Raw genomic sequence first — 17,223 nt, 5'->3', positions numbered from 1 at the left:
TAATAATAATAATAATAATAATAATAATAATAATAATAATAATAATAATAATAATAATAATAATAATAATAATAATAATAATAATAATAATAATAATAATAATAATAATAATAATAATAGTAATAATAATAATAATAATAATAATAATAATAATAATAATAATAATAATAATAATAATAATAATAATAATAATAATAAAAATAAAAATAAAAATAAAAATAAAAATAAAAATAAAAATAAAAATAAAAATAAAAATAAAAATAAAAATAAAAATAATAATATGATGATGATGATGATGATGATGATGATGATAAAATAATGATAAAAATAATTAGGAAAATCACTCATAAAAGAAAGAAAAAATACTTAAGTCTCGTTTCAATAGTAAATATTTTTTTGTTTTATGAAATGAAGTGACTTTTGATCGATCGATCGATCGTTTCTTTGTAAGACGATGTTGTACTCGCTCAAAAGGTGATCGAACGCGGTCGTACGACTCTATATATCTATAAGGACTCTCCACAAGTCTGACATCTCTCCGCGTGACATTTCCTCGCTTGCATATCCATGACCCCAGTCAGGCAGATTCTATCTTCCTTAGAATTTGCGAGGCAACACCTTACTGGTTACTGCTGATCTTAGTTTGTTCTTTATATCGAATCTTTTTTTAATTTATGTCATTCCCTCTTTATTTTTCTTTTTTCTTTGTTAATAAATTTTAAAAAATGTTATCGTTCATAATAATATAACGATAATATAGAATAATATTTATAAGATTTGTAATTTAAAAAAGTGTTTGATTGTTCTAAGTAATATACTTCATATTATATTACTTATTATATATAATATATAATTTAATAATAAAAAAAATATATATTTATTTATAAGTATATAACGATAATATTTTTATCTGAAATTTGTCATCAAGATTTATGTGAATTTTTTTATAGATTTTTAAGTTATTGAAAAATTTACTGACTATAGTAATATTATTATTATATTAAAGGACACTACTTTTTTTTTTCTTTTTTTAATAAATTTGGAGAAAGATTTAGGTATATAATTTCTAAGAAAATGACGAGCTGTTTCGAAAGGTGAAATTTGTTCATGCAATGACAATATTCATAGTAATTTCACGAGATCTTTATTATGGATTATTCCATGTATCTACTTTAATAAACAAAAAATCAAGCGAATATTTATATAACGTTCCTTACGTAAGACACAACCGTCGGCACATGTAATTCTTACATTTGTCTTAATTATAAAATAAATTGCGAGTTTTTTTGTTTTGTTTTATATTATCTGAAAATAGTGACGTGCCACATTTCACAATATTTACTGGTTCGATTTGATTTGATTTTATTATTATTTTCTTTTTAATTTTACGACTTGGATTCGATTGAAGTTGAAGTTTTAAATCTTTGAGTAAATCGAATTAACTTGGTCATCGATGACAAGATCAAGAAAGATCGAGATCGAGATTGAGCAAAAAAACGTGCAACTTCTAGTAGATCACAATCGTTAAATGTTAAGAGAGCATGATTCTCTTTTTCTTCTACTCGTCCTCGTGATGCTTCGTTGATGTTCACATAGCACTCCTTTAACCAATGATTATCTCCTCCTCCTCCTCTTCCTCCTCTTCCTCCTTTTCCTCCTTCATCTCCTACTTAGACTTCCTCCATAATTGGACACCAGCAGCCGCTCTGTCTTTTGCAATTACCTTAACATATTACAACTACTTCGAAAGATCGTATCATACGAATAAACGTCAGTAAATATAAACTTTTAGTACTAGGTATATATAATATTTTAGCTCATTTCTCATTCTCACATATATATGTATCTTTATTTTCATGTATATATATATATGTATTTCTAAAAATTATCTAAATTATATATATATATATATATATATATATATATATATATATTTCTAAAAATTATCTATATTATACATATATATATATATAATTTAAATTAATCAATTAATCAAATTCTATTTATATTAATGCAATAAGCAAATGATGAATAACGGACATATATCAAAGTTATTGTGCACGATAATGTTTAACGTTGAATTAAGCTAATTTAGATAGTTGGCAAAGTGTTAACGATTTCATTTGTCTCTTTCTCCCTCTTTCTTTCTCTCTCTCTTTCTCTTTCTCTCTCTCTCTCTCTCTCTCTCTCTCTCTCTCTCTCTCTCTCTCTCTCTCTCTCTCTCTCTTTCTCACACAACAACCGTATCATTTCATCGATTTTCAGAACACTAACAAACACGAATACATATATAAGATTTTTTTTTCTTTCCTGATACTTATCCCTTTTAAAAATAAACAAAGTTTCTAATAAGATTGATTTCCTCAGATAATCAAAGTCTATGTCGAGAGACTTGTCAGAGTTAATTAAGTTCAATCAAAATCATCGAGAGTACGATATTGAGAAGAGCTTGTGATTCTCTTCGAGTGAATCGTTTCGAATGTTATTTACCAATGGCCTATTTCTTGTTCGTAACAACTTCTCATGAGAAAAGAAAGTCGTGATGAAAAAAACGAATGACCTTCCCCTCCATCGTGTTCTAGTAATTCTCCGTGTCATCTTTCTATCGTACTCTCATTCGAATCATTCGATCGATGTAAAAGGTATTCTTCTTTATTCTTCATAATATCTTCCCTCAAATTAAATTAACATCGAAGGAAAAAAAAATAATTAGTTTACAATAGTAAAAGCTGAATAAGATTAATAAGATAATGATTGTATTTGAAAAAGAAAAATAAACAACAATAAAAAGAACAAAACAGATTCTTTCATAAACAAAGATTGTTCTGTTGTCCTTGATCGTAACAACCATGGATGACATTTGTATTTCGAAAGATAATCTAAAAAATGACGATTCTTCTAAACGAGATAGAAGATCGTTATTAAATCGGTTCAATGTCGGTAGACGATCTCAACTCTTTGAATCATTCCTCTGGTATCCACTTTATATCGCTATTGAAAATCCTTTCACCGCTCACCTCCTCAAACCTCACGTTGAGCTCCAATCACAGATAAACGCTAAGATTCACGGACGATCTGCCTTTTCCTCGGCTATTCGATTGATACGACGATTCACCGATTTATCTTTCTCAATCTTTGTCAATATTATCGGTGTTTTTTTATAATCGACTTTATTGATGTTTATCTAATATTTACAACCGATCGTTACGTTCAAAATGAAAATTTTCTTTAAAAATTTGCATTTCTTTTATTCAAATTATGTTTTTTTTCCTTTATAATTAAAAAAAAAAAGAGAAAAAATTATACAAGTTGGCCTATAAGTCAGTGGACAAAAACATTATTATTGTAAACATTATTATTGTAAACATTATTATTGTAAACAATTGCAAATTGAAATAACAATTTAATTTACGAAACAATTAATAATTTAACCATTAAATTTACAATTAAAATTATAATTTATAATTTAAAAATTACAATTTAATTTACAAACGCTAAATCATAAAGATAACGTTTCATAGATCTTATTTTTACATTGAAAATGAAGTAGAATACGTTCAACATCTACTGTAGATTAGTGATATCTTATTATGATCTTTTTCTATTAAATGTTATTTATATGGTTTAAAGCTTATAAATTAAACTTATTTACAATAATAATACATTTTTGTTAATTTATGGATCATCTTATAGAATTATTTTTAAAATACATTTCTTTTTTTATGAGAACAATTTTTATTTTTTAATCATATCTTGGATAGTTCATAAAAATCGTTGATTTTTAATATTGAATTAATAAAGAGATCACTGATCATTTTTAGAAATATTTCTATATTAATGATAAAGGTTTATTTTTATTACATTTCGGATAATAAATAAATTGCTGATTTTTAACGAGTTGCTTGACATTTTCTGAATAATCCATTAAATTAACAGATTCGACACAGATTATTATGCAATAGTGAAACTTTGCCACAAAGAGAGTTGAAGCATGTTTTTTTCTTTCTTTTTCTTTTTTTTCTTTCATTTTTTTTTTTAATAAGAGAATTTCAAAATTTCTTTTATTCTCTTTAGGACAGTTTTCTAGGTGTTTCGAACGATAACTATTAAATCTTCGTATTAAGCGAAAGTAGATACATACATACGTGAGATAATTTACAGTGAGATCGACATAATAACGGTTTGGAGATCGTGGAACGCACTTTCGCTCATAAGTACGATTATACACGGTGATTAGAGTTTATAATTGGAATAATGGGAACAATTTGTTCCAAATATAATGTGTTAATATGAGAGAAACTCTTATGAAATTAAATTAAAAAATTTTTTTTAATGTTTTTTCTTTCTTTTCTTTAATTATTTACTGTATTTTATAGATTGAACATTCGTTCAAGTAAAAATGAATAAACATGAATTTCTAATTTATCTATTAAAACTTTTATAAATGCAATTATCAAAGTATATGCGATAATCGTCAAATAATTTATTTCAAATGAGCGAATAATAAATTCTAAAGAAAGTTCGCAATAATAATGCGTATTTATCTGCATGTAATTCTATTTTTAGAATAGTGAGAATGACGAGAATGAATTAGGAAAGTTATGCTATTTTGTTGCTATATGTTTTGAAATATAAAAAGAAAAAGAGAGAAACAAAAGTGGAATATCTTCGACTTTTGGTTTCTCAACTTTCGAATAAAAACCAACTTCAGGATTATTTAGTAGCGCTGATTTACGTTCTATGTCTATGTGCGGGAGTATGGTTGATTCTAAGGTCGGAATATTCTAATCGTATTAGGTAATTCTCTCCTATTTTATATTCTTAACCACGTTTCGTATTCATGGTACTTTCTTTCGTCTTTTAATTTTCGAATTCACTTTTCGAAAATACTTTAATTCTAACCATGTAAAGAAAGATCAGAATTTTCTTATAAAATACTTGACAATCACTGATCGAAAATCTCGTGATATAGATCGATGTGATTATATTGATATTTGTAAAAAAAAGATTCTTTAATTCTGAAATGTATGATGATATTTTAGTAGAAATTTGTTAGACAAAAATATTATACTGATTGCAAAATAATACGAAGTAGATAGACAAATTATTATAAAAAATATTATTATACTTAGATAAACAAAAAGTATTATATATTCATAAACAAACAAATTTTCTGTTTACAAAGATTATTTAATTTATATATATATTGCATAAATTTTATTTTTAATTTATTACAACAATTATTTAAATATTTAAATGATATATATAAGAAAAATTTAAATAATATAAGTAAAAAGAAAATTACATACCTATAAATTTTTCGTATGTAAAATTTAATGAAAAACTAAATTGGTATATATATTAAATTTATTAATGATATTATAACATTTTTGCAAATATAATTGAAGTCAAATTTTTTTTTAATTCTACAAATTATCAATATTTATCTCTACTTATCATTATTATAATTATCTATTTATTTCTATTTATATCCCTTCCTCTTCATGACTAATAATTTTACTTCTTCAATAAAATTTTATCGATAATTCTTCACCGCCATTATATTTTTTTTATATAAATTCTAAAGTATATTTATATTTATATACACTTTTAAATTATACATATATGTTAAATATAACCACGTAAGTCTGATAATATTTATTGAACATCATCATCGAATATCAGACAGTTAACTTCTCCTTCAAATTCGATTCACGCAATCGTCGATTGCAATTGACTCGCGTGGATACTCGGTATGATTCACGTTTCTCTCTGTCTCTCTCTTTCTTTCTCTTTCTCTCTCTCTCTCTCTCTTTCTCTCTTTCTCTCTCTCACTATCTCTTTCTAGTGACTTTCGCTAACACGTATACCATGAAGGAAGTTTTCTGAATGACTCGCAACCAATATAGACAACGACGACGGACTTTACTGACGCCTACTGATATCTGAACACGTGGGCTACCTAATCGACATTAACGACACAACGTGATCTTCCGGTATAGATTAGTGATCGTTTCCTCTTTTCATATGTGTATAATATTACGACTTCATAAGAATAGAATATGAAACCAAGAATTAGAAATTAGAATTTTTTATCGAAAAAAACAAAAATCTTTTTTCTTATATATTATATTGTAATATAATTTTTAACATGTTTTTTGTTTTTTTATTATTTTATATACAGGATGGATCAAAAGTTCTTAAGTGATTTTAAAAAAACAAATTAATCTTTTTCAAAACTTCTTAAATCATGAAATGATTAAACTGGATATATATATAGTTTAATCATTTCATATATATATATATATATATATATATGAGCCACTCACTTATCAAATCGATTAACTCCATAAAATATAAACCGGAGAAATGTGATGAAATAATATAAATTGCTTTTTAAAATTCCCTTTAAAATAAAAATTCTAATAAACATTGTAGAATGTATAAATGCAGACGTAACTTTCATATAACGACATATAAGATAGTATAGTCTTAGAATAATCCTTATTACTGAAATAAATTATTTTTTATTCGACAACCAAAAAGATTTTCTCATTTAATTGATAATAAATAACGGAAATTAGGGAAATTTATTATGAACATAAAAAGTGAGGACTCCATCAAGTGCTTTGACACTTAAATTTAAAAAAATTCAAGAAGTAGAATTAATCAATTTAGCTTATGAACGGCTCATATATATAAAGAAAAATCTAAATATTTGTAAAAACAAATTTATAGAACGATTGAATAAAAAAAGAATCAATATAAAAAGTTTAGACAAAAACTAATTGATTTTTAAAATAATTTAAAAGATTTTGATCCACCATGTATTAAATTTTTCAAAATGTTTTCTCTTTCTTCATTCCTTTTTTTAAATTATTTTCATTTAATATTGTTCATTTTTCATTATTTTATTTATATGGATTATGTGGATTCATTTAGATGGAAAGAAAAATATTTTGGATCTATTATCTTAATAAAACAATTTTATATTATTATTATTATTATTATTATTATTACTATTATTAATATAAACAATATAGATTACATCTATATTATTATTAATAATAATAATAATAATAATAATAATAATAATAATAATAATAATAATAATTATAATAAAATAATGATAAGATGACGGTAATAATGATCACATTGACGGTAATAAATATAAGAAGGAAAGAAGAAATCCAAATGGATTTGCATTAATATCTCGTTAAAAGGTTTTTTCTCTCGTGACCGTCCTTGCAATCGATCGATAAGCAACGCGGAGTTATACATTTCTTATCACACTTTTCGCAGATATGTTCTTACGACACGTTCGTCGTCACGTTATCGTGCCGAGCCTAAAATTTGCAGGATAAAGATATATAAATATAGGTACCTTGAGTTAAGTTATTGCCTTTATATATCCCGTGGGTGTCTCAAACATTATCTTGGGTCATGCATGTCATTGATATCTAACTATACATAAAAATATGCGTCTATATGTATGCATGAATATCCGAACTATACATGAATGTATCTATATCTGAATGTGTATACGAATATCCAGCTATTCATAAATTTACACGTATGTATCAATGTGAGTGTGCATGAATTAGCTTGTTAGAGTGTTTATATGTTCTGTATATATGTGTATGTGTAATATATAATACTTATATACTTACTCGATGATACATGGAAGAAAATCGAATCAATAACCTTGAAATATTTTTCAATGAAAAAAAAGAAAAAGAATAAAGGAAAAGAAGAAAAAAATTGAAGAATTCTTTGAACCCGTAAAATCTCGAAATATTCTTCGACTTATCGTTGATCGAAAGAAGCTTTATTTTTTATGCGTTCCTTCTCTCTGTGTAGGAAACCTTGAATTAATATTCATGAGTATATACGTATATACATATTTGTATGTAAGTATATATATGCATATATATACATACATACATACATATATACATACATTTAGATATAAAGTCACAGAAAGAAAATATGTACGAGCTGACTATTATCCTTTTCATTTCGTATATGGTCAAGACTGTCATGTGGTATAACTTGAATCCTGGTCTAGTCGTTCGATATCTTCTTTATCGCCTTGCTTTAATCTTAAAAATCTCATGTAAGGATTAACATGATCTTATAAATTTTCAAATAAACCAGAATTTGTTTTCGTTTTTTTTTTCTTTTTGCATACTTTCGGAAATAACATTTATATGATCGACAAAACTTAAATGAAATTAACATAATGCAAGGATCTTATGCATATTTAAAAATTATTAATTTATTCTTTAAATTATTATTTTATTCTTATTAATTGTATTTTCAATTGAAAGGACCGGTTAATTGGAAAACATTACAAAAAAAAAACTGAATGAAATTGTATCGAATTCAAATCGATAAGATCGTTTGTAACATTCAAGGACAATGTAAACCCTTAAACAGAGGAGAGAGAGAGAGAGAGAGAGAGAGAGAGAGAAAGAAAGAGAGAGAGAGAGAGAAAGAGAGAGAGAGAGAGAGAGAGAGAGAGAGAGAGAAAGAAAGAGAGAGAGAGAGAGAAAGAGAGAGAGAGAGAGAAAGAGAGAGAGAGAGAGAAAGAGAGAGAGAGAGAGAGAGAGAGAGAGAGAGAGATCGACCTTTTTAGATTCCTTATCTCACAGTAAAATCATTTTTCCTTTCGATTCTCTGTTAACCTTTCCAGCAAAAATCCTTGACCCTTTCTTTAGAACTTTAAACACGAATTCTCTTTCCCCATTTCTTTTTTAAGTACATTTTATTCGATAAGATTGTACGATCTACAATTGATACTTATTATTCATTTATTTTTTATTCTTTTTTTATTTTTATTTTTTTTATTTTATGTAGATTCTTTGGACTGCACTTTCGGTTGCATTAGGAGTCGAATTAAGAGGTGATTTGGTCAGAGGTGCACCATGTATCAAAAGATATCATCAATTGTTCTGTCCGACTGCCGGGAATACATATCCGATGTAAATATAATTTAATGTTTATTAATTATTAATGGTTTAATTTAATTTTTTCATCGAAACAAAATGAAAAAAGATAGGAAAAAATTGGAAAAAAAAAATTTTTTTTTTAGTGAACGGATAGAACGTTTTATAGATGAAAACAAAGCGTTGATGAAGAGAATGTACGGTGATTTCGAGATGAATCCAAGTCATCGAACTCGTAGGAGAAGAAAAAAAAGAGAATCATCGTCGAAACAAGATTTGCCCGACGGTGGACCGAATCTTCGGAAGGAGGAAGATGATTTCCAACCAGAGATCGAAGCTGATGGTGATTCGTTTTTTGGTAGTGATACCAAGAAAAGAGATCCGAGACAATCTTTCGGAAAAAATCGTAACAACGACAGTGGAAGGTATATTTTCTTTTTTCTTTTTTCTAAACGAAAAATAAAAGAAAAAAAAAATAAAAGTAAATAAACTGCGATCTTGTTCAGAAATTTTTCAAAAATTAAAAAAAAAAATTATTTTCCAAACGAAAAAGTAAAAATAATCTCGTAGATATTTTTTGTGGAATATAAAAATAGAGAAAGATAGAGTTTGTGGATTCATTTTATTTTTTTTTTTTTTTTTTTTTACGAAATATGAATAGAAAACAATAAAAATGTTTTTAGAATCGATGCGTGTGAATCAAAAGTAGAAATTGTGACGCCGTATTGGGCAAGCAATAGTGCAGGAAAAATACGAGCAATCGTGAACACTCAACATTTCGAACAAGCAATTCACCAAGAAGTTTGTTCGTAAGTACATGTATTACATAACATACTACATAATGTATAAGTCGATATTCGAAGAAAATGGTTGGATCGATATTTAAAGTTCCAAAATGTTATTCGATTACGATGAAATAATAAAAGATCGGATAAAACATTAGGAAATTTTATAAATTTTAAGAACAGTTTGTTAACAAACAAGAAGTTAATAACGTTATTGTGAGATTAAAAGATATTCTAAAAGATATTCTAAGAGATTTATAAGAAAATTTTTTGAAAAAAAAAGAAAAAGGAAGAAAAAATTAATTTCTAATGTTCCATCCATTTTTTAATTAAAATCTAATGGTGAATGATATAAAAAAAAGGAAAATTTATTGAATATTTTAGAAAGACGCAAACGAATCGATGCATGGGCGATTGTGGATGCGAACAAAAGTACAAATGGCATAGGTTGCTTGCTTACGATCCAGACAATGATTGCAAGGGCATATTCATGGATTGGTTCCTGTTTCCTTCTTGCTGTGTATGCAGATGCGATCCATCGAACAACAAGTTTCCATCGTCAAATTCTCGAAATTAATTATTTCAAAACACCGAAGAGAATTTTATTCTCGTTCTTTCCTTTTTCTTTTTCTTACTTAATTTTCTTTTATTCCTGTAAACGATCAGTCATCTTTTGATTTCTTCAATAGAATATTTGCAAAAAAAGAAAAAAAGAAAAAAATAATGATGCTGTTATAAAAGAGGCTAAGTTCACGACATCTTTCCTGTTACATCCTGGATTTTTTGTTCTCCCTCTATTTCCTATTTCTTTTTTTTCTACAATTTCATACACAGATAGATAATTAATAATTTGATTTGTAGTCGTTCGAAAATTTGTCGTGTCGATTCTTTTTCTTTTAGAATCCTAAATTACAATTGAATCCTAATTTACAATTATATTAATATATTTTTATTTTTCATTTTTAATATTAAAAATCACAATAACAATAACAGAGATAACAATGAGACATAAGAAGGATTTTTCTTTATTTCGTAAGGAATAGAAAAGCAAAATGTTTATAATTTTCCATCAGTTATTATATTTTCAAATTATGTACAAACTATTTTACAATAATTAATCTCTTAACTTAACGCGTATATTTTCAAAGATTTCTTTAACTTTTTTATAAGATTAATAAGATTCAAGTGAAAATTTTCATTTAGAGAATAAAAGAAAAACTATAGAGAAGAAAAAAAAAAGAAAGAAAGAAAAAAAAGGAAACTAGAATATGTCTAATCTAATAATTTATATATCTAGAAGCTGTTTGAAGGGTCTTATATGGAGATAACGAAGAGACCTAGTCTAATAAAAATCTCTGATCGTTTCTAAGCACTGGACGGATACCTGATAAGCTACGTTTATTTATTCGTCTTACTCTTATTTTTTTTTTCTTTTCTTTCAATTTTTTTTCTTTTTTTTTTTTTTTGATTAAAACTTGAAAAGGATAAGAGCAAGACAAAGACAAAGTTTAAAGAGAAATATATATATATATATATATATATATATATATATATATGTAGAAAAGGAATTAAAAAGAAATCGAATTAATTTATTAATAAGAAAAGAAAGCTATTAATTAAAAATCAAAAAAAAGGAAAAATAAATTCGAGGTATTTAGATTCCTCGATAAAGATATGGAAAAAATATATTTAACAAGGTGAGATATTTTTCATATATATATACGTATGTATTGTACATATATGTTTCTTTTCAGAAAAAATAAAAAAATGAAAAGAAAAAAGAAAGAAGAAATTCACGGAAAAAGCTAATTTCAGGTAAAATTCTAAGTTAATAAGAGTACTTGACGCGTTATACGATCGTACGGTAACGTAATATGTTAATTTATTATGCACTAACGAGTTTCAACTAACTAGATAAAATTATCGAGTTTATTCCGTAAGACTGCACGTTCCAAAAATTCTTACGAAATCCATTTACAGCATACTTTTTTAGCAGATCGATAATTGTCATTTATAATAATAGAATCAATTAAAAATAATTTTCTTTGTTTCTTATTATCTTTATAAATTTTTTAGTAATCTTTCATAAATCGTAATTTTTCTTATTTATTATATATATATATAAAACAGAAAAAAAATTAAAATAGAGAGAATTAGCAAAATATTATATAAACATTTGTTTAGTGAACGAATAATTCATTAAATGGTTTAAATATTGTATATTTCAACACCATTTACAACCATTTTCTATTTTCCGGAAAGAGCTGTTATTTTGTTATTTTTAATAATTATATAATACGATTATAGTTCGATTCGAAGAAAAGATAACCGATCAGAATAAATCCAGCGATGTATAATAATTGCATCGTTGACAGGTCACTTGCCGAATTGCATAGATCGGTACTACAGATATGACAAGATTCGACCATGTCTCGACCATTTGTCATAAGCGGACTGCAAGGACCATCGGTTATATCTGTTTCATCGTGATTTGGTATCGCACAAGAACGTATCACGACATGATCACCGCCATCTGAAAATAATCAATAATTTTTTAACAATTTTCGAGTTTCAAATCTTGACGTTTTTTTTTTATTTTTATTACTCTTAAGTCCTATTTCGGTACTCGATTTATTAGCTCTATATTTAAATAAATTTATTCTTGATAATGAGTAAATTAAATAATAATAAATTATATACATATGGTATATATATTTATATATATAATTTTATAATTATATTTATAATATATTAATATATACATATATTATATAATTATAATATATCAATATATACATACGTTAAATTAATAATAATAACAATTACATTATTCGTCACCGATATGTAAACAAAATTAAGAACGTAGAAAGAAAAATAAAATGGTATAATTTTTAAGATTATCAATAAATTGGTTGTTGATTTTGTGATAATCGAGATCAGGAGATGATTCAACTGTACGGAATGACAAGGGATCTTGCTCAGAGATAGACGCAGTTGCATGGCATGATTCGTCGTAGGTAAAATGCTGACGGAAGTCTGTATAACTAGTTGCGTGAATAATATCCTGCGTTTACTATGTTCCTTTCGTCGCCGTAGAGTTAAGACACGCGATGTTTCAGTCAACAACGTATTATATCATTGCGCAATCCAGCTCGATATAAAATGCAAGTGACGCACTCATTAATATTTCTATCAGCACGATAAAAAAGGATGACAACAAATATTGCAAACGAATCATTTATACATATTTTATTTTTTCTTTTTTCTCTTTTTTTCCTCTCATCTTTCACACGTTTATCTATCTCGTACGAATTTTCGACCACATTTTTTTCTTGATTATATGAAATTAAAAATGATAAAACACATCTTGATATCATACGAAAATGATAAAAACTAAAAAAAGATAAAAAAAATAAAAGAACATATATTATCTTTCGTATGAATGGTTTGTTTGTTGATAAATAAAAATCGTATAAGTAGTTTTGATTCAAATTAGTCATAGTACTCATCATATCGAATACCAGTGTACTAAATTTCGAAATAATGTGTTGATCATTGATGGAAGAGGGGATAAGTCGAGGTCGTTCCGATAGACGGAAAATTCACTTCTATACTATTTCGTGAAACAATAGAAGAGCATACGTAACATATGATTCCCATCTGATTCATGTCGGTAATGTGCTTCGTCAAAACAGGTTTAATTACAAGTAGAGAAACAGGTAATCTGTTCCATCAAAATCATATGCCACAAATGATCGTACATTAAATCGAGCATTATTAACATTTTTTCATGAGAAAAATAAATAATCTTGCAGTTATTTGTCAGTGATAAAAAAAAATTTTTTTTTTTAAGAATTTTCATAATTCTTCAATTCATGAATGCATAAACAATTTCTTTTTTCTTTTTTTTTTAATTCACGAGATGAATAAATGGATCGTTTTGCAAAATTTGAATGATCTTGATTTTAATGCGTGCCTAATTAGTTCAATTGCCATACATAAGAATGTCATCACTAGTTACAAAAATAAACGTGTCTCATTAAGAATTATAGGTGCGTTCTCCATTGAATCATTCGATGCATTTTTGCGATAAGAGTTACAGAATTTAGAAGCTAATGTGTTTATTGAGACGTATCATCAAATTAATGAGTAATGTACAATTTTATTTTTGTACTCATCATCTGAGAATTACAGTTGTTCATCGAGAATCGTTTGAAAATGTTTTTATAGGAAAGTAAAATTTTTTATTTTTTTTTGTACACTGTAAAAATCGGTAAAAATTTATTTACGCATTATCATAACGATGAGAAAGTTTTTTAATTTTATTTAGATTGTTGTATCCATTTTTTTTATATTAATTATTTTATACATATATATTATTTTATACATATATATATTAATTGGATTATTATTATTATTATTTTTATTATAATTATTATATGTATATACTATTCGCTTAGATTAGTATATACATTATTATCTTTCTTGATTTAATTATATTTTCTTTTCTTATTTTATTATAGAGATTTTTTATTTTTAAAATTTTATACAAGTTATTATTATACTTTTATGATTATAATTTGTAAAATACGAAACATACCTCTTTTGACCATTTTACGACAAATTGGTCTAGAACTAGCATAAGGACCTCTTCCACACTCTTTCACATGAAACATAACTTGATGTTCGGTAGTATTCATGGGATCACCGCACATGGCGTTCATGTGAGATGAACACTCCCAACACTTTAACGCTGAGCCTAAGTTAAAAAGTAAAAAAACAAAGACAAATACACCATAAATTCTATTCTTTCGAGACTAATTTTTAAAACTCGGAATAATAAATTTCTATAGAAGTAAATGTCAACAAGATGATTCATTCGTCATAATAAATTATATAATAAGTCGTTTAAAAAAAACAGAAAAAAGAAAAAAAGATGGAATAAATTTACGACGAAGCCGTAAAAGGTGTGTGAAATTAAATAGGAGTCGCAAAGAATTATTGGTTTTGCTAATAACATATTTCATTACTTAAATGAAGTTACTTAAGAGAAATGAGTCAACAAGGTAGAAAAAAGAGCGCCTATTTAGAAGGATACGTGGGTGCGATCATTTTTTACCTCTTCAAATTTTGACATCTAATTACAGTAATATTATTCAATAAACACATTCCTCTTATGTCGTATCATTACATTTCTTAATATATATAAGAAAAAACAATCGAATTAAGTAATTTTACTATAACAAAATCATTAATAAAATATATTTTCTAATATCGCTAAAAATTTGCAAAATGATTTTCAAATAAATAAAACAAAATAAAATAAAATAAAATACAATAAAATAAAGGGAGGAAAGAAAAAAAGTAAACAAAAAAGAAAATGGAAAGATTATACAAACTCACCAGAATTTGCGAAAATAGTAAGAAATACTGTCAGAAGCATCCAAAAAGTATTAGAAATCATATTGGATACTCAAAAAGAAATTTGAATCAAAACAAGAAAGAAAGAGAGGGAGATATCTATATCTGTATATACATATATATATATATATATATATATATATATATATATATGTATAAATATTTCGAAAAACACCGTAATTTATGGTATGCGATATATGTTCGGCTTTCAACGCGGGGAGGGGGAAATAAAAGAGCACTATGATTTGAAAAACCGGCGTCGCGGAACGTGTCTACTTTGAAACTGAAGAGAGAGACGACACCCTCTTTTACGGAGAGCACGCACAAATCTTCTCTTTCCCTCTCTTCGTATACACATAAACACACACATAGTATACAGCATCTCTCTTTCTTTCACTCTCGTTAAGCATCTTCTATCTCTGTCTATGCTTCGTCATAATAACACGTCGTGCGTGCCCCCGGACAACTCCCCACCAACTTGAATGCAGGCAGACTCTCTGCCAGGAAGTAGGAGTAAAGAGCAAACAACAGCCAAGAAGCCTTTTTAAGAGAGTCGAAACAGGGCCCTCGTTCCAACTCGTTTAGGACAATTAACGACACGGCTAATCGTTCGGAACTATTTTTCGTCATTTTCCTCTGCAATGTCTTCTTTCACTTTTGAAAGAGAAAAAGAGAGAGAGAGAGAAAGAGAGAGAGAGAGAGAGAGAGAGAGAGAGAGAGAAAGAGAGAGAGAGAGAGAGAGAGAGAGAGAGAAAGAGAGAGAGAGAGAGAGAGTGAGTGAGAAAGAGAGAGAGAGAGAGAGAGTGAATAGTGAGCTGTCATATTTGTTTTAGAACGAAATTAGAACCAAGTTTTTTTGCGAATTTTTGTTATAATATTCGAATATCAGGTACATTTTTCCTATTTTTTTAAAAATATTTTTTCTTTTCTTTTCTAAATATTGTATCCTGGTAAGTGTTGCTTTTGAAATTTCGCATGTAAGAAAAATACCAAGAATTTTCTTATATCTTTGCAATATTGAAGTGGAAATTAGCTATTATATAAATAGAATTTATTTACATTTATTATAATATATTATAATATAATAATTGTCTATCTCTTGATTTTGTAGGATTGTAAATTCTATGTATCGAATCCGAAAATGATGTCTGTCAAAGTTCATTCAATATTTAAATGCAAAATAGCTATTAAATCAAAATTTATTAAATTTATGCATTACCATACATATATGTATTATAATATATGTATTATAATATATGTATATAATAATAATAATCATAATAATAATAATGATAATAATAATAATAATAATAATAATAATAATAATAATAATAATAATAATAATAATAATAATAATAATAATAATAATAATCTCTCTTTCTTTTTCTTTCTCTTTTTTCTCTCCTCTTATGAGATTGTATATTCGATTTGTCGACATTAAAAATAGTAATGGTCGATAAAATAAATATTTTCTAAATTAATTAATTTTTTATTATTTTAATTTTATAACATCAATCGATAATTGATATTTTGCAGAAAATAAATAATTAATATTAATAAATAAAAAAATAAAAATAAACAAAAGTGTATATCATTTTATTTGTTCCGTACATTGCGTTTAAGATCCTTAATATATGTAGCTTAATGTTCGTTCTTCTTCTTTGTACTCGATTATCTAATCGTTTCAATCTATAATTACGATTTAATGGAGAAGATTAACCCTAATGCGTATCAATGTGAGTTATTTCGATATTATCGTACTCGAAATGATGATACTATCGATATTCTCTTTTTTATCGATGCATATATTTAATTATTTTTATTAGATTCTAATTGAGTATTTTATTTAAACTAAGCACAACCAAATACAATTGATTTATTTGTTTATCGATTATTTTGCAATCGGCGTGATAAAATTCACTAAAATGAAAAATATACTAAAGAAAAAGATAAGGAAAATAAAAAGATTTATACGGAGATAATAAATTATATACGCGATCTTTCAGATTTGTGTATTAATAAAAAAGAAAGAAAGTATATTTCATAAATATATTTTAATGTAATATTAA

General features: G+C 26.0%; 2 protein-coding genes across 5 annotated transcripts in view; one reads left to right on the top strand and one right to left on the bottom strand.

Annotated features, from left to right (window-relative positions):
* The window catches only part of spz3 (Spaetzle domain-containing protein 3), a 20,921-nt gene extending 9,707 nt beyond the window's left edge, over positions 1 to 11,214 (top strand). For 3 of the 4 annotated variants that reach the window (XM_035877146.2, XM_085659262.1, XM_085659263.1), the window contains exons 4-7: positions 8,860 to 8,984; positions 9,095 to 9,373; positions 9,632 to 9,757; positions 10,118 to 11,214. In XM_035877146.2, coding sequence (XP_035733039.1) covers positions 8,860 to 8,984; positions 9,095 to 9,373; positions 9,632 to 9,757; positions 10,118 to 10,310 — 723 coding nt within the window. In that variant the 3' untranslated portion in view covers positions 10,311 to 11,214. The remainder of the gene's footprint in view (positions 1 to 8,859; positions 8,985 to 9,094; positions 9,374 to 9,631; positions 9,758 to 10,117) is intronic. The other variant, XM_085659264.1, reaches the window with a different exon arrangement.
* Positions 11,145 to 15,455, bottom strand: LOC118446489 (UPAR/Ly6 domain-containing protein CG9338). The gene is made up of 3 exons (XM_035877176.2): positions 15,137 to 15,455; positions 14,334 to 14,492; positions 11,145 to 12,266 (listed from the first exon to the last, which is right to left on the bottom strand). The coding sequence occupies exons 1-3, from the start codon at positions 15,195 to 15,197 to the stop codon at positions 12,022 to 12,024; spliced, it is 465 nt and encodes a 154-aa protein (XP_035733069.1). The 5' UTR covers positions 15,198 to 15,455; the 3' UTR covers positions 11,145 to 12,021.
* Between the last annotated feature and the right edge of the window lie 1,768 nt (positions 15,456 to 17,223).

This window comes from Vespa mandarinia, chromosome 9 (assembly GCF_050613455.1).
Source record: "Vespa mandarinia isolate Hongniang chromosome 9, ASM5061345v1, whole genome shotgun sequence".
Classification (NCBI taxonomy): Eukaryota; Metazoa; Arthropoda; class Insecta; order Hymenoptera; family Vespidae; genus Vespa; species Vespa mandarinia.
Note: the sequence above shows the minus strand (reverse complement) of the source record. Positions and strands in the feature narration are given on the sequence as shown.